General features: G+C 38.1%; 1 protein-coding gene, 1 long non-coding RNA gene and 1 pseudogene across 2 annotated transcripts; all 3 read left to right on the forward strand.

Moving 5' to 3' along the window:
* Positions 1–2,560: 2,560 nt before the first annotated feature.
* Positions 2,561–2,822, forward strand: LOC106749447. Its single transcript, XR_001374862.1, has 2 exons — positions 2,561–2,666; positions 2,726–2,822. It is a non-coding gene; the product is annotated as an uncharacterized LOC106749447 (long non-coding RNA).
* Positions 2,823–2,983: 161 nt separating this feature from the next.
* LOC106749445 (tigger transposable element-derived protein 1-like) lies at positions 2,984–4,450 on the forward strand. The gene has a single exon (XM_014628890.1). The coding sequence runs from the start codon at positions 2,984–2,986 to the stop codon at positions 4,448–4,450; it is 1,467 nt and encodes a 488-aa protein (XP_014484376.1).
* A 9,161-nt stretch (positions 4,451–13,611) lies between these two features.
* On the forward strand, positions 13,612–14,635 carry LOC106749446 (annotated as a pseudogene).
* Positions 14,636–17,237: the final 2,602 nt, after the last annotated feature.

The following is a 17,237-nucleotide window of genomic DNA, read 5'->3' on the forward strand; positions in this document are numbered from 1 at the left end:
TACGAAAAAATCGGGTGAGACGGGTGGTCTGGGACACCCTGTATATATTCATTCGAAATATGTATTGTTTACAAATTTGATGAACAGTACGATGTTTATTCAGCAGTATTCCATTCATTAACTGTACATTCTTCCTCAATAAGATTTTTTATAATAAGAATAAATTGATATGCCGCTCTAACTGTTATTCAGTGAAGCGAGCAAGTTTAGTCCAATTAATAATATATAAAATAGGTATGAAATGGTATATCATATAGAACTCATCAGTTGTATATAATGAAACAAATTATCAAACAGTTGTTTGAAACAGTTAGAACTCACAATTTCTTGCAACGTATATTATCGTTATAAAACAAATTGTCTCTTTATACTTCAAACAGAGCAATTTTTCTCAGCGTTTGCATATTCTATGTTAAAACAGTTATTACCAATTTCAAAAGTTTCTTGTCGAATGTGAAGTGTATTAATTAATCTCTTACAATTGTAATGTAAACGAACTACCAGTAAGATAGTTACACCGTAGATAAGTGAAGCAAGTATCATTTTTCATTGTTAAAATGTTGAAATTTTTAAGCTTACAATTCAAAAAGTTCATAATGAAAAAATATTTAATTATAGTGTTTTCGAAAGCTCTTAAAATAAGCTTCAAGAGTATTTAATGAAAAATAAGGTATACCCTTTGGAAAAACGTGACCTTCATATGACTTTCAAACGACTATTCAAGATCAAATCAATGACACCATCTTATGTTCATCTTGAAGCCATACAACTTTGTCTGAAATATTTTTTTCTAAAATATGTTTCCGAGATAAAAGGGGTGTACATGTGGTCTGAGACACCATGTGCGAGGTGTGTTCATAAAATAACGGGAATTTTTAAATTTCGCGGGTTTGGAGAGTCCGATCGTCAAAATTTTTTTTTATTATGTTGATATACATGCCCCTGAAGTATGATAAAATTTTCAGCTGTATTCATTGTTTACTTTGTCTGTGGCAGCCGCTAAGGTTAGACGTGTTTTTATGAACTCGGCGATTTTCGTTTGTTAAAAGAAATGGATTAAAGAATTTGTATCAAATTTTGCGTAAAAAAAGTGTAACAAAGTGTGTGAAATGTTAACAAAAGCCTATGGTGAGTCTGCTATGAGTAAAATAAGGGTTTACGAGTGGTATAAGCGTTTCCAAGATGGCCGTAAAGATGTTGAAGATGACAAACGCCCCGGACGCCCCAGCACATCAACAACCGATGAAAACGTGGAAAAAATGAAAGAAATGGTTATGAACGATCGCCGAATCACAATCAGAGAAGTCGCTGATGATGTTGGCATATTGATTGGCTCATGCCATGAAATTTTTTCGAATGTTTTGGTTATGAAACGCGTGGCAGCAAAATTTCACATCACTTAATTGCTTGTTCGTGAATTTTTGGCCAAAAACAATACTGTAACGATGCCCCAGCCTCCATATTCGCCAGACATGGCTCCGTATGACTTTTTCCTATTTCCAAAAATAAAGAGAACCTTAAAGGGCCGTCGTTTTACAAGCATAGATGACATTAAAAGCGCATCGCTGAAAGAGCTAAAAGCTATCCCAAAGGTCGAGTTTGAGAAGTGTTTCGAGGATTGGAAGAAGCGCTGGCACAAGTGCATAATATCTAATGGGTACTATTTTGAAGGCGACAACATTAATGTAGACGAATAAATAAATATTTTTTTCAAAAAACGAAAATTCCCGTTATTTTCTGAATACACCTCATATAACTGCGACTAACGCACCGTTTCGCGAGTGAGACGGGAGCACTAGAGGTTCGGAACATGGGAAATTAATTGTTACATTAACTAATCAAAAGGAAACCTTTTTACGTCTCTGTTTGTTAAATAAATTAACGGCAGCACCATTAGGGCCCACGCAATTTGGAATGTTGCACCCTCCAGCACTCCAGCTTTATTCATGATGCACAAACATCAATATTAAATAGTTATTACCGACTCAAAGCATTGTAAACGTGCGACCCTTAATAGTTACCATGCACACATTTTCTACACCGATTCAATTTTCGAAAAACGTTTACCGTTATTTAGAAGCGTGTGACGGGTCTGGAGCCTTTAGGTCGCGACTCTTATCAATGCCAGTGTCCGATAACGCTTCCGTCGAAATGAAAGGAAGAAGAAGGCGAGTCAGAGGACCGCGAGAAAGATTGATGATGAGACACTTCTTGTTCAGCAGCCTAGTCCAGGGGTTTTCCGCACGCTTTTTCTAGAAATCGCGATCACCTCCAGGTGTACAGTCAACCCTCCTATAACGCGGTATTCTCAGAACGCGGTTTCCATATAACGCGGAGCTGAAATTGCGACAGCCCTCCTATAACGCGGTACTCTTACAGCGCGGTTTCCGTTCAACAACGTCCCATCAGTTCTTTCTGTGCACCCAATGAATGATTTTAACCACTTGCGGTGGAAAGACGTGCTACGCACGTCGTAATGCTTTTGTCGCAGAATCGCCAACGACGTGGTATACACGTCGTCAAGCAATTGTCACAGAAACGACGTGCGTGACATGTCGGCTGAGATTGCTGGCACTGTTCGAGCGACAGCGAAGAAGCGCAAAATCGCTCCGTGGCACTCAAACGGTTTATTTGTGGTTTATAATTGGACAACATTACACAATACTGTAAGTAATATTCTTCATTTGTTCTAATATAATAATAATAAAGTAATTTTTAACCCTAGATTTGCATGATGTCAAACACAAAAGAAACAAGGAAAGGATTAAAAAGAAAGTTTATATCTCTTGAAGATAAAATCCAAATTTTAAATCGTTTAGAAGGTGGGGAAAAAATATCGTCTGTTGCAAAATCAACAAATTTGAATGAATCTACAATTCGAACCTTAAAGAAAAATGCAGATAATATAAGGAAAACTGTGGCAAATGGTTGTCCGTTAGGTGCGAAACGTGTCACTCGCACACGAAATTCTAATATAGTTAAAATGGAACGGGCGTTAATGATCTGGTTGGAAGACTGTATAACCAAAAAGATTCCTATCAGTGGAAATCTTATCAAGCAGAAAGCACTTAAAATCTACGAACATTTAAGGAATATTGGGCATTCTTATGCAGGGCTACAAAATCATTCGTTTGTCGCGAGTAAAGGATGGTTTGAAAAACTAAAAAAAAGGTACACATTGCACAATATTAAGTTTCAAGGAGAACAGGCCTCAGCAGATGCTGAGGCTGCCGAAAATTATAAGCTGGAACTAGCTAGAATTATCAATGAAGGAGGTTATTCACCTGATCAGATTTTTAACGCCGATGAGACGGCATTATATTGGAAAAAACTACCATCTAGAACCTTCATTTCGAAAAATCAAAGGCGTGCTCAGGGGTTTAAAGCTTCAAAAGAACGTATCACTCTTCATGTGTGCAGCAATCTATCAGGGAGCCTGATGATAAAACCAATGATAATAAATCGTTCTTCAACTCCCCGTGTAATGAAAAACATTAATAAGACCCAATTGCCTGTATTCTGGCGATCTAATAAGAAAGCTTGGATGACTCAAGATTTATTTAAGGATTGGTTTTATAATTGTTTTATCCCGGCAGTGGAAATCTATACGATGGAAAAAAATTTGTATTTCAAAGTTTTATTGGTTCTTGATAACGCTGGTTGCCACAACATAGAACTGGATCATCCAAATGTGAAAATGGTCTTCCTTCCTCCTAACTGCACGTCATTAATACAACCTTTGGACCAAGGAGTCATTCAAACTTTAAAAATGTACTACACACGCCAACTTTTCCAAACCATTTTCGACAGATTAGAAAATAGTGAAAATAAAACTCTTACTCAAGTGTGGAAAGAATTTACTATTTTAGATTGTATTAGAACCGTGTCATCGGCCTGCGCGGAAATTAAACCATCAACGCTTAATGCGTGTTGGAAACCTCTTTTACCTCAAATGGTTCAAGCAATACAAGATGATTCTACAATTTCACTCCCAGTTTCAGAAATAGTAAACATTGCTTCTCGTTTAAGCGATGAAGAATTTGTAGTAAGCCATCAGGATGTAAGAGAACTAGTACTCGGGGAAGAAACTTTAGATGAGGAAGAACTGATGGAATTAATTGATGCACCTACCTCAAATGCATTGCTAAACGAAAATATGGAAAACGAATGGGTGCCAAATCTTGATTTACAAGATGTGAAAAAAGGGCTAAATTTGGCTAAAGAATTAGAACTTCATTTCATTCAAATTGATCATTCAACGGTGCGCAGCGCAAAGTTTAAAAGAGAGTTAAGAAATTGCTTAGCTCCCTATAGAGAGGTTTTAGTGGAGTTAGAAAAAAAAGCTACAATCGAAAACCAATGTGAAGATGAACCAAGTGAGGAAGACATTTTACCCATTAAAAGAAGACGAGTTAGGCGACTCATATTTGACAGCGAGGATGAGTGTTAAAAGATTACATAATTTTACAAAAGTCTTTCTTTTTTTTTATTGGAAAACAGTTTTTTAGTTTAGTTTTTGTTTCATTTTTTTTTATCATTTCCTTATATGAACTCTTCAATTCAATAAAAATAATTTATAATTTATCTTGTCTTTTGTATTTATTGGTCTCCATATAACGCGGTACGAATGATGTGATTTGTACTAATTCTGAGTTTCTTATAGCGCGGTTTCCATACAACGCGGTAGATGGTTTCCATACAACGCGCTACGAATTAGCCTGGTTTGTACGGTTAAATCCGAGTTTCTTATAGCGCGGTTTCCATATAACGCGGTACGCACTCACCGCGTTATAGGAGGGTTGACTGTATTTCGCTAACACTCGTATACTGATACTAATGTGTCTAGCCTCTCGTTCTGCCTTGTAGTAAAATTTTAAGAACTCGCCGCAAATGTCAGTGTGAAAAGAAAAAAAATCTGTGAGAACGTAATGTCGTGGATTATATCATTTTCCTCGTGGTGTATCACCGTTGCCAGCTCTCTACCGTCTACTCGAGTGTTCGCCTCCTCTTTCTTTTTCGGTGGCCGCTACTGGCGCGCAATAACATCCGGTCTCGTAAGTTTATAATATCATGTCTAGAAGTGTAATGTTCGATTGCGTGCTGTCTCGAACCTTCCCATCAAAATTTTTATATCCTCTTCTTCAAACGAACTATGTTAACCTATTATCTCTATACTCATTTTTTTCATTTCGTTTGTCTAAATTTAATTATTTTTCACCACCACTCAATTTAATTATTTTCCATCACCTCTCAATTGCCACCTTATCTCGGCCGATAATATATCAAGATTTAATATTATAATAAATAACAAAATTTTTTTATATAGGCATTTTGTTTTACACCAAACCTAATTAGATTCAATATGTATTATGCACATATGTGGTCTTATTGTTGCTAATTCACTATGTATGACTTAAAAGAAAAGGTGCTACGTCTACATAACTTTACATATTAATTGGAATATAACGACCGGTGACACACGACTTGAATCGAAAAATCAACAGATTGATAAGAAGTGCATACCATAAATATTGATTATGTTTCATATCATGAGAAACATCTTTTCCTTTCTTTAAAGAGGTAGCAAGAGCTCGGGAACGTCTCATCACCTGCCTATAAAAAAGTGATCGCCGAAAATCATTTCAGACAAAAAGGCAGATAAACGACGGTAAGACAGAACGGGCAGACAAACTGATGCACATAAACAGACTTATGTATATTAATTCATTTGTATAAATAAACATTCAGATTCAAACTGTTCATTCGTGGACATATCAAACATATTCGAGCGTATCATCCGAGCGTATTATCATTATTAACATCATCATCATCATTATCATCATTATCATTATAGATAAAAGAAATCACTTGCATGATCGATATTCTATTTTAACTGTTTCTTATACGTTGTTATAATTTATCCCATGATGATGCTTATAGCCGAAATCATAATAAACCATAATAAATGTATGTTTTAAGCATTCCTCCATTATCATCTGCAAGAGTAGTATTACATTTAACTTTCCAATACCCAAACCTCCGCAGTTCAACCCTACATTCTCTCTTCAATCGCTTAAAAGATTTACACATTATCATATTTTATCATATAAGAATACAATGTAAAAGAGATTTTGAAAAAATAACTAAAATTATCAATAGTTAATACACACACACACACACGCGCGCGCGCAAGCACACATTCACACGCACATTTATTCCAAACATCGCCGTGTGGATTAGACAGAAACACGGGGGGGTAGATCATTACCTGACCTAGCTGTTGATTGGATACGGCTGTTTTAAATTGTACCAGCATTGTTTTAAGCTGGATGATGATCCCATATGCCCATTCTGTTTTCCCGCGATTAAAGTTGTAAAGCATATCTTCCTTAATTAGTCGCGCTTTCACGAAGAGAAGATGGAAATCTACCAGCTCCTCCAGCAACAGCTGACTCCGGAGAACATCGTCTCTCGAATATTGGTCTTCCAAAAGCATTGGAATGCGATAGCAGACTATGCTGCCGGCATCATTAGAAAACTAAGGCAAGAGGAATGCAAGCGAAGAGGTCGGCTATAGGAAGGTGAGAATGAGGTTTATTAAGCAATAATACCTAAGATTGAAGGGGCTATCATAGCCAATCTGTACAATTTTTCCACAAAATAATGCTTGATGGCGGTCCTGTTGGGTGGTAGTGGAATATAAAGAAGTGGTTTTTTAGTGGGTAGGAATTCCACTCATGTGGCGTACAGGTTCCATGGTGTCTTTAGATACTACCCTCAGAAAAAAAACATACATGCGCGCGCGCACCTACGCACGCGCATACACATATACATACATGCGCGTGCACGTGCGCCGACACACACACACACACACACAAACACACACACACACACTTTTCCATCTCGAGATAAATTGATTAAATCCTCTGACCTCGAAAAGGACAAATTAACAACAATCAAACACATAGTACGACGTGACAGGGGATCTTTGTCTTTTATTACTTATTTTTTGTTACTTGTTCAAAATATCATTTTTTCCTTATCTCTTATCCTGGAATCCTTTAATTCTTATTTTCTCCTTTTCCGCAGATATTTTCCCTGTACTTCTACATCTTTTTTGTCCTCATTTTCATTCTATAATTAATATTTCTCTATTATCCCTCCTTGTTTTCTATATCTATTCTCTTTTTCTATCCTCCTTGTCTTATCTCTCTAGCTACTTCATTTATTTTGTCACCACTCTATCCTAATAGATATAATTATTTATCTATTTCAAGAGGTCGGTTATAGGAAGGCTATAATTATTTATCTTATTTCAAATCTTCTATTTTTGTTTACTTATTCTCCTTTGTATCTCGTTTTTTTTTCTCTAATACCTAATTTCTAATACTTTGCTCTTTTCTTTTATTCATCGAGATTCCCATCTTTTTTCCTTGCCCCTTTTACTTTTCCCTCCTCATTTCTTTCTTTTCTTCTTATAGCATCTCCTCTTATTCTATCCTATCTTTCTTTTTCTTCCTTACTTAATCTCTAAGTTTCCACTCCGTCCTCTGTCAGGCTTCTTCTTCTATTTTCTTATTCTCGACATCTATCATTATACTCTTAATTACTCCATCTCTTACTTCCTTCAACCTTTTACCACCCTCTCATCTTTCTTACAAACAATCCCTTCCTTTCTACTTTTATTCCCTTTCCTAACCAACCGCCTGAAAATTACCGTGTTACGCTAATAATTATTATAAAATACGTCAATGTAGCCAAAGCTTAATCCTTTGGCTGCCAGCGGGCTGATCTTTCGGCCCGCGGTACGTATGCGAGAACTGTCACGGGCTGATACCTTGCCTCCATGAGTTTACATCGCTGTATCGGCCCTGGCAGTCTTTGCATATACGTAGATGGGCCTGGCAATAAGAAGTAAAACAACAAAGTACAACGTTAAAGTACAAATACAACGTTTATAATATTTACATACATTTATCCATTTCTCTATAAATAATATAATCAGATTACACCATTTTTAATACAAGAGGCATTTGTTCAATACTAAATAATTATATAATAGTTACATAATGATTTACGTGCTGATCGCGGCTCTCATCGTCATGAAATATGATAAGACTGTGGTTAAGAACTGTAAAAACAATATAAAAGTTTTGAAACATTGAGTACTAAAACACAAATATGTCTTTTCCTTATTAAAATTTGTCTTACGTTTACGTAATATTCTAACGTGAGAGCAGGTAATAAGTCACCCATGGATATTAAAAGTGGTTTTTGACTCCTTTGTAGCATTATGAAAATATCGCTTTTCATTTTTGGCGACTTGCCGATCCATGACGCACTGTAAGCTGACAAAGCGAGTCGTATACTCTATAAATAATTAATAACATAATTTACATTGCATCTTATTCATCTATAAAGAAATTATGTATAAGCTCTGATATATTCTGTAAATTTGTTATGCATATGTATTGTATTGTATATCGTTATTGCATATAGTATATTTATAAATATATGTCTGTATGATTATATATTTATATTATTAATATATACAAAGTGAGGCATTTAACTTGAGGACTCAAATATCTCGAGAAATGTGCATCCAACGAAAAAATTGTTTTAGATAAAATTTGTTTGTTTCGAGGGCAGCAAGATGGCAATATTGTTGGTCAAAATGAGATCAACAAACTTTGTTTTTTTTTAAGGGAACCCCTAATTTTTATCAGATATTATGATTGAACACTAAAAGCAAAGTAACTGTTATCTTAAATATTTTTTCTAATTATTTTAAATGGTGCAATCGGTGAAAATGAGGCCAAACGCATGCACAAATTTTCACACGCACAGAGTTAGCTCAGTTTGATGAAAAATTACATTTAAGAAAAATGAAACAATTTAAAAATATGAAATTACGTCATTGAATGTTCAAAGTGATGACTTTCAACTTTAGTGTATTTTCTGATCCGGTTTTTAAATGATTCCTGAAAAAGTAATAGTATTTGTGCGATATCTCTGCAAGCATTTTTAATACATTCAATCACATTTTCGCGAGTTGTTGCACGAGCGTAGCATAACAGACAACGCAGTGGTCTATATCAGCGATTCCGGATTAGATACCAGTAGAAGCTAAAATATTTACGCTCGTGTTTCCTCTCGGAAGTCAATGGAAAACCACCGAGAATATCCTTGTCTAGTACACCTTCTCCAAAAAACAATGCCGTTCGAAACCGGCGTTAAGCTATAGGTCCCATATTCTTGTGTATAATCAACATACGTACTGCAGGCGTGTGAGAGAGGTCACCTTACGCCTGGACACAGGTATAGTACTAGCAGAAGAAGAAACCCTTTTTGCTGCTAAGTGTGTGTGTGTGTATGTGTGTGGTGTGCATGCATGCGTCTATGTCTATCAAGAGTAGTGGGTGTGTTTATAATTCTAATAAATGTTCAAACTGATGGCCTTGTGCTGTTGGATAGTGTCCCAAGAGAACATAAAATGTATTTAAACATTTCTCAAAAATTCTGGTATAATGAAATCTGAAACATTTAATCTTTTTTTCTTTTGGATCGTCTATGTTTCTAAGTTTTGTTTCATGCATTATACTTTTTAAATGTCCCTAGTAGATAAAGTCTAACAGACTTAGACCAGATCTTAGCGGCTGTTCAATCGTACCTCTCTTACAAATCCATCGACCAACAAAAGTTTCATGTAGAAAATGACAAACATTTAAACCGAAATAAGGAAGAACTCTAACTTGTTAAAACCAAACATGTTCAAAAGCATCTCCAACGATGTTTCGGATAGTTAGTACCACTTGGTTATGCAACAAATGTAACAAAGCGCACGAGGGCCTTCGTTACAGCTACCCCGAAGGGTGCATGACACCGTGCCCTGACGCTCCCCGACCACCCGAGAGCAATGCTGCCAGGACGCCGCTAGGCGGCGTAGAGGCAGCTCCATTCTCTCGAGAACAAACATGTTACTAAAGTAGTACCACTGAAGCGCCGCTAGGTGGCGCACGCTCGACCCCACTCACTCGCCGGCGAGATGGGGGCTAGCGTTATATCAAGCCCACACCGAGCATCGAGTGCACAGTCATTCTCCGCCGCGCTCAGGCGAGCAAGCCATACGGAGAATGTCGGGCAGGCGTCGACTTGCCCCACCGACAAGGCCAGGGCAGCCGGTATCGGTGCTCGCCTCCACCGTACACCTGCCCTTCTCACGGTGAACCCAGGAAGTTGTGGTCGCACCACTACCCCACGAAGGGTTGAAACACGGCACCACCGCCAGGCGGCGCCAGGGGTAAATCTCTGCCTCGGCTACAGGAGAGCGCCGAACCCGTCTTTCAACGGAGAGACACGCCGTCGGGCCGACACCATCGCCTAGACTTCAGAACAGATCGGGAGATCGTCGCCGGTCAACCCGAACGACCGATCCGACCGCAGCAGCGGGAGCACCTACGGAGGAGCTTCCCGGCAACCGGGCTCTAAGGGCAACCGGGCTCTAAGGGAGAGCACCCGCGATGTTGTCGACGCATTGACCAGGCGTGGATACGGCCGCGGGACCGAGGAGCACCGGAACGCTCCGTAGCACGAAGACCGCCGTCTCCTTCGCCTATCCGATCCGTGTACATAACCCCGCCAGCAAATACACTTGTATATGGACTATAAATAACTGAATAGAATAATAAGGACGTCTCTCTCTCTCTCTCTCTCAATACCCTCACCTCTCCTTCTAAACCCTGGGCTCCGGCGAGCCAAATCTCAGCTAAACGGGGGTCTATCCGAAAAAATCGTGTCGTTAAACAAATTTAATTAAATTTCTGCTGTCAAATTCCCGTCGAGAAAAAATAGCCCTATGACAGAATTAGAGAATATCCCGTCCCAAACATTTATCTTCTGGGGATATTACGTGTGACAGTCTCTCCTTTAATAAGGATTTTCACCAGTCCAGTATCTCAAATTACGTCAATAAACTGATCCTTTTAATTCAAAGGTAGCTTGATCGGAGAAACAAATTCAAATAAAAAATTAGTTATTATCATGAAATCGTGTCACTATCGTATCGCAGAATTCATTTCTCCTGTCAAAGTCGTCTTCGGACAGCTTCTGTACCAAATGCATTTTATACGGGTCGTACTAAATGAAAAATGAATAATGTTAGTGTAGGACAAATTATATTCACAGATGGATATTTATAATTTAGCAAATTTTCTGAAGCTGCGTCAGTTCTGCGTAGCATACGTGGGCGCAAATGTGTGCGCGTGAGTGATGCCAAAAATCCCAAATCGTTAGGCCCAAATCGTTAGATACGAGATTACGTCCACGATGGTAGACACGTGCACGCCACACACACACACACACACACAAGAAGTGTAAATCCGATCATGTAACCTCCACGAGGCACATGGATAATGCTAAGTGCCAGCGGTATTGAAACATTCAAGAAAGTTCTTATGAAAAAAAGTTTGTAACCAGTGTTTTGGAAACGTCTCAACGTCATCTATAAAAATATATAACAAGAAATAAAGGGTTTCGTTCAAGATTTTTATGTTAACTTAATTACGTTTTTTAAAGTCATTCTAAGGCCAAACAATTATCAATATTCAATCAATTATCAATAGTCTGATAGCTTTTTTAAACCCTACAACTTTTATTGAAAACATTTTTTAAAATTATATTTTTCAATAATTGGCCGTTCCAGAATTTTCGACAGACCCTGGTGTATTGCGGGGGAGGGGGGGGGGGCATTCTTTGTCAAGAGTATCAAATATTTCAAGTGTTTATTTTCGCAAACGGCATCGCGTAAAGAATGACAGCGATAAAGTCTTTTTACGCATAAGGACGAATATAATATAAATGCCCAAAGTACATTCACTGTCTCCAGCTGTATTGAACCATGTGACGGAGGCTTGCTTTTACGCGCCTTAAATATCGCTCGGCCTATTTGGCCCACTTCACTTTCCGAAGCCATTTAAATTTCACAGAGCTTTGCTTGACTATTCGGATATGTTACGTATGTTTAGCATCGGCGGGATGTGGGACGTCTCTCGCCAGTGTATCACTGCCTCATTTCTGGAAAATTCAGCTTAACCAAAAAGTTTCTTTTTAGTGCTAAAATGTAAATATATGTGCCCAATTAATAATAACTGTAAGTATATGTATTAGATTGGCAAGGATGAAATTTGTAGTTAATAATATTGCCAACTGTAACAGCTTAATATATGACATTGGCTTAATATTAGGCTGGGGAAAAAGAAATCCATTATTTTTACGTGAACTTCAAGACTTTATTTAACATGTTTCAGGTCGTCCGATTTGGATAAAATATGCACCGTTTTGTTTTATAATTTGTTGCCATTTTAAAGGTAGCTTCATAATGCCTCTCTCGTAGAAGCCATGGTCCCTATTGGCGAAAAACTCTAGTAATCGATTTTCACAATCTTCTCTTGATGCCAATTTTTTATCACTAAGGAAGTTTTGCAATGCAAGAAAAACATGGTAATCGCTTAGTGCCGGACTATATGATAGATGCATCCAAACTTCCCAACCAAGCTCCCGGAGTTTCTGGTGAGTCACTATAGACATGTGGCCTGGCGTTGTCCTGATGGAATACAACACCTCTCCTGTTGGCCAATTCTGGCCATTTCTGGTCAATCGCTAGCTTCAAACGGTTCAGTTGTTGACAGTAGAGATTCGAATTTAGTGTTTGGCCACATGGAAACAACTCATAATAAATGATTCCTTTCCAGTCCCACCAAATGCACAGCAAACCTTGCTGGCCGTTGGTTTGGCCACTGTTTGAGCTGCTTCACCGCGCTTTGACCACGATCGTTTTCGCACAATGTTGTCGTATGTGACCCATTTCTCCCCAGTCACCATCCGTTTAAGAAATTGGTCGACTTCATTCCGTTTGGCCAAGGCTTCGCAGATGGAAATTCGATCCATCATGTTTCTTTGTGTTATTGGTGTGACATCCAAACATCGAGCTTCTTTTTGAATATAGTTTTGCGCAAATGGTTTAAAAGTGTTTTATGGTCGATCTTTAGCTCCTGGGCGATGCTACGACTGCTAACATGCCGGTCGATTATTTCTGTGATTTTATCGATATTCTCGACTACGGGCCTACCTGTGCGAGGTGCATCTTTAACATCAAAAATACCTGAAAGGAATCAACGAAACCAAAATTGCACGTAATTGGCTTTTACAGTATCGGCACCATAAACACCATTCATAATTACAGCCGCCTGGCTTGCATTTTCGCCTTTATCAAAGAAAAACTGTAAAATATACCGAATTTTCTCTTTGTTGACTTCCATTTTTAACACCCTGTAACTCACAACTGAGTGGACCAAACAAAAAACAACAAAAGAATTTTTTTAGTTCAAAATGTCACCTTTCAAACAAGCAAAAATCTGAAATTGATTGATCGATACTTTACGAGATATCGATCACTACAGTCATCTAGCGAAAAAATATTGGATTTCTTTTTCCCAACCTAATATATTACCGTTCTGTTTTTTTGTTGGAAAGTTACACATTTCGCCTGTTTAAAGAAATCATTAAACTCTAAAAAATATTAAAACCTTTTTTTAAAAATTAATTTTGTTGATAATGGAACGATCGGAAATTCGCACTATTATGAAGTATGAGTTCTTATGTGGAACTACGGCATCGCGCGAAACATTAATAGTGTATTTGGCTCTAGTGTTACTACGCAGCAGACAGTATCAAATTGGTTCGCCAAATTTCATACAAATAACTTTGATCTCACAAATGAGCCACGCGGTCGCCTAGAATCAAAGGGCAATAATGACAAACTAAAGGTCACCGTTGAGTCTGACCCATCTCAGAGTGCCTGAATTGAATATGAATTATCGTCGAAGTTTGGTGTTAGCGAACAAACAATATTAACTCACTTAGCTCAAATCGGTAAAGTGAAAAAGTTGGATAGTGGGTTTCACATGAACTGAATGAAAAATAGAAACAAAAGCGTTTGGAAGCTTGATTGATGTTGCTTTCTCACCACAAATCTAATCCATTTTTTAATCGAATTGTCACTTGTGATGAGAAATGAATCCAATATGGCAATCGCAAACGTTCAGCACAGTGGTTGGACAAGGATGAATCACCAAAATACACTCCAAAGCGCAATATTCATGAAAAAAAGCTGATGGTGAGTGTTTGGTTGTCTAGCGCAGGTGTGATCCATTATGATTTCATGAAACCTGGCTCATCGATCACAGCAGAAATATATTGCAACCAACTGAACGAAATGATGCAAAAACTTAAAGAAAAACAGCCTAGATTGGTCAACAGATCGATTCCTATCTTATTGCATGATAACGCTAGACCACATACTGCACAAATGGCTTTGGCAAAACTACAGGAATTGGAGTTGGAACTTTTTCATCATCCTCCATACTCACCAGACCTAGCCCCTACTGACTACCACTTCTTCCGCAATTTGAACAACTTTTTAATAGGAAAACAATTTAATTCCTACAATGCTGTAAAACTGGCTTTCAAGGAATTCATTGACTCTCGTCCGCTAGGGTTTTATACCACCAGCCTGAACAACCTGCCGCTTAAATGGCAAAAGTGTATAGACAATATGGGTGCATATTTTGATGAATAAAATAATTCCTTATATTTGTAAGTTATCAACCAACTTTGCCTTTTTTTCTACAAATTTCAGTCTTGACGACATGATATTAGCTCTAATTCCATATACAGCTTACCCTTCTAATTTGATTACTTGAATCTCGCGGGCGCTTCGCGTCGCGTCAGGCGCTTTGAAGCGTTTTGATTCAGTTGCTTCGTCGTTAGCCGCATTTTTTCGATTAATCATGCTTCTTTTGCCTTTAGCAGAATTTATATTTCACACATTCCCGCGGCGTTTTGCAATAGTCTTCGACTTCTCGATCAGCTCTTTGTGTAGTTTCCGACATTCCTCTCGTGTATGTCTAATTCATTTGCAGTGCGGAAAATATTTATCGGTTACATTTATGTATGAGGAGCTTTCCGGTCTCTGAAGTGGCAATTGGTTCGCGTATCGACGAATACGGCAATCTTGCTCGTGATAACGGATTTTTGCACATTTTTGATACCTCGGCGGATAAATACCTTGTCGTTGACTTTAAAGTGTAAGTAGTCAACTTCACGATACTGACCTGAAATCGCAACTATAATAATGATTAGCCCATAATGATGTTTATAAACTCTACTCCCGTTGAACCTACGATTGCTTCTATTGGTGTCGCGAGCACGCGCGATCGCACCATTGTTTGTAGCTTCTCGTTCAATCCGAGTTAATGAGAGCTTATGACTTCAAAAAATGATGAATACCAAGTTTCTGTACAAGGATATACGAGAGTAAATCAATAAGTACCCGTGTTAATAATGAAGACTAGTTTTTCACAAAATTTTTTTTTACTTTTTGACGTAATCCCCTTTAAGAAGGACACATTTTTCCCAACACCCCTGCTAATTTTTAACCCTTTTAAAAAATACAATTTGGCGAATTCTGCAAAATAAGTCACTGTTTCGGCGATGACCTTTTTATTCGACGTGAATCTCTTTCCACCGAGCTATTTTTTCAAGTTTGAAAACAGGAAGAAGTCGCAAAGGACGAAATTCGGAGAGTACGGTGTATGCGGCAGCAATTCGTAGCGCAATTCGAGCAATTTGGCTGTGGCGACTGTGAAGGAGTAAGCTAATGCATTGTCGTGGCGGAACAATACTTTTTTGCTAAATGTGGCCGTTTATTCTTCAATTTAACATCAAATCGCCCCAATAAATCAGTATAATACTGCCCATGATAGTTTCTCCCTTCTCCAAATAGTTGACGAAAATCACGCCAATGCGCATCCCAAAAACCAGTAGCCATCATCTTTCCGATAGATGGGACCGTCTTGGCCTTCTTTGGAGCACGTTCGCCTGGTGAAGTCCACTGTTTTGACTGTTCCTTGATCTCCGGTATGTAGTGATGCATCTAGATTTCATCAACGGTTACAACTCGACGCAAAAATTCCTGCAAATTCGGCTTAAACAGATCCAAACACTGCTTTGAAATTGAAAGCCGCCTCCGTTTGTTGTCCATCATGAACAATCGTGGCACCCATCGGGCTGACAGCATTTTCATTCCCATGTTATCATGCAAAATATTGAATGCCGTTCCGTACAACACGTCTACTACGGCTTCTGCTACATCACGCACTTTCGTTCGGCGATCAGCGAGAATCATGTCGTGGACCTTCTTAATGATTTCCTCAATAGCCATGTCTGCCGAGCGGCCTGGGCTTTCCTCATCAAAAACAGATGAACTATCACGTTTGAATTCGTTGAACCAATATCTGACGGTTGTCAAAGGTGGTGAAGGATTCCCATAGACGGCATCCAATTTTGTTTTTATTTCTTCGCATGTTTTTCCATCCAAAAATAAAAAGCGAGTTACGGATCGTATTGCTCTTTTTCCATTATCTGTTCCATTTTCCATTGAAAAGTATCAAACACAGTCACTACAAAAAGCTGTCAAATCAAAACTATCGCATGAATCACTCTGAAGTTTTATATAGCGTCGTTTGAAAATGGTAGTACACGATAGTATTGTCAAATTGCATCGACAACGTAGCTTGCCTTCAAACACGGGCACTTATTGATTTGCCTTTGTATGTTGTTGTAATGTTGTAATGTTTCTTCTATATTTGCCTCAAATAATTCAATTGTTAGCTGCTCGACTCTATTCCAGATGCATCAAGTTTAAATCCTCATTGGGTTTTTGCCTTAAGGGATTAAATTCTCTCTGTAATCGTGTAATAGATTTTCTTTTTACGTAGCAATTTTTTAATATCGTCTTGAAGTCTCAGAAAGTAGTAATTTCTCTCAATTCTTGAGTTCAATTAACATGGATCCCTTTATTAATGTAAAACACGACTCTTATCAATGCCGGTTCGTTCTCTCAATTTATTAACTTGAACATGTACTTGCAGGCTATTCAGTTAGTTTCCTTCATTGGAGCCATCAAAAATTGGAATTTGATCTCTTACTTCCCTAAATCGCATAGCTCGTTCCTTTGAATTAATTGCGTGTAGGTGGTGTAGGTAGTAAGCAAGACTTTGTTATAAACTTGAATGGGTCGCTCGGACTAGGCGAATTAACGAGACGCGCCTGGTTAGCTTTACAGTTTCTTGAAATTTTGGTACGCGTGATAATAATTGATCGTTAGAGAGGAGGCATTG

The sequence above is a fragment of the Dinoponera quadriceps genome, unplaced genomic scaffold, assembly GCF_001313825.1.
Source record: "Dinoponera quadriceps isolate SergipeBrazil2010 unplaced genomic scaffold, ASM131382v1 scaffold3797, whole genome shotgun sequence".
Taxonomy (NCBI): Eukaryota; Metazoa; Arthropoda; class Insecta; order Hymenoptera; family Formicidae; genus Dinoponera; species Dinoponera quadriceps.

What these genes read in the sequence shown, in the direction of transcription:
- LOC106749445 (XM_014628890.1), top strand. Translation starts at nt 2,984, where the DNA reads ATGGAACGGGCGTTAATGATCTGGTTGGAAGACTGTATAACCAAAAAG.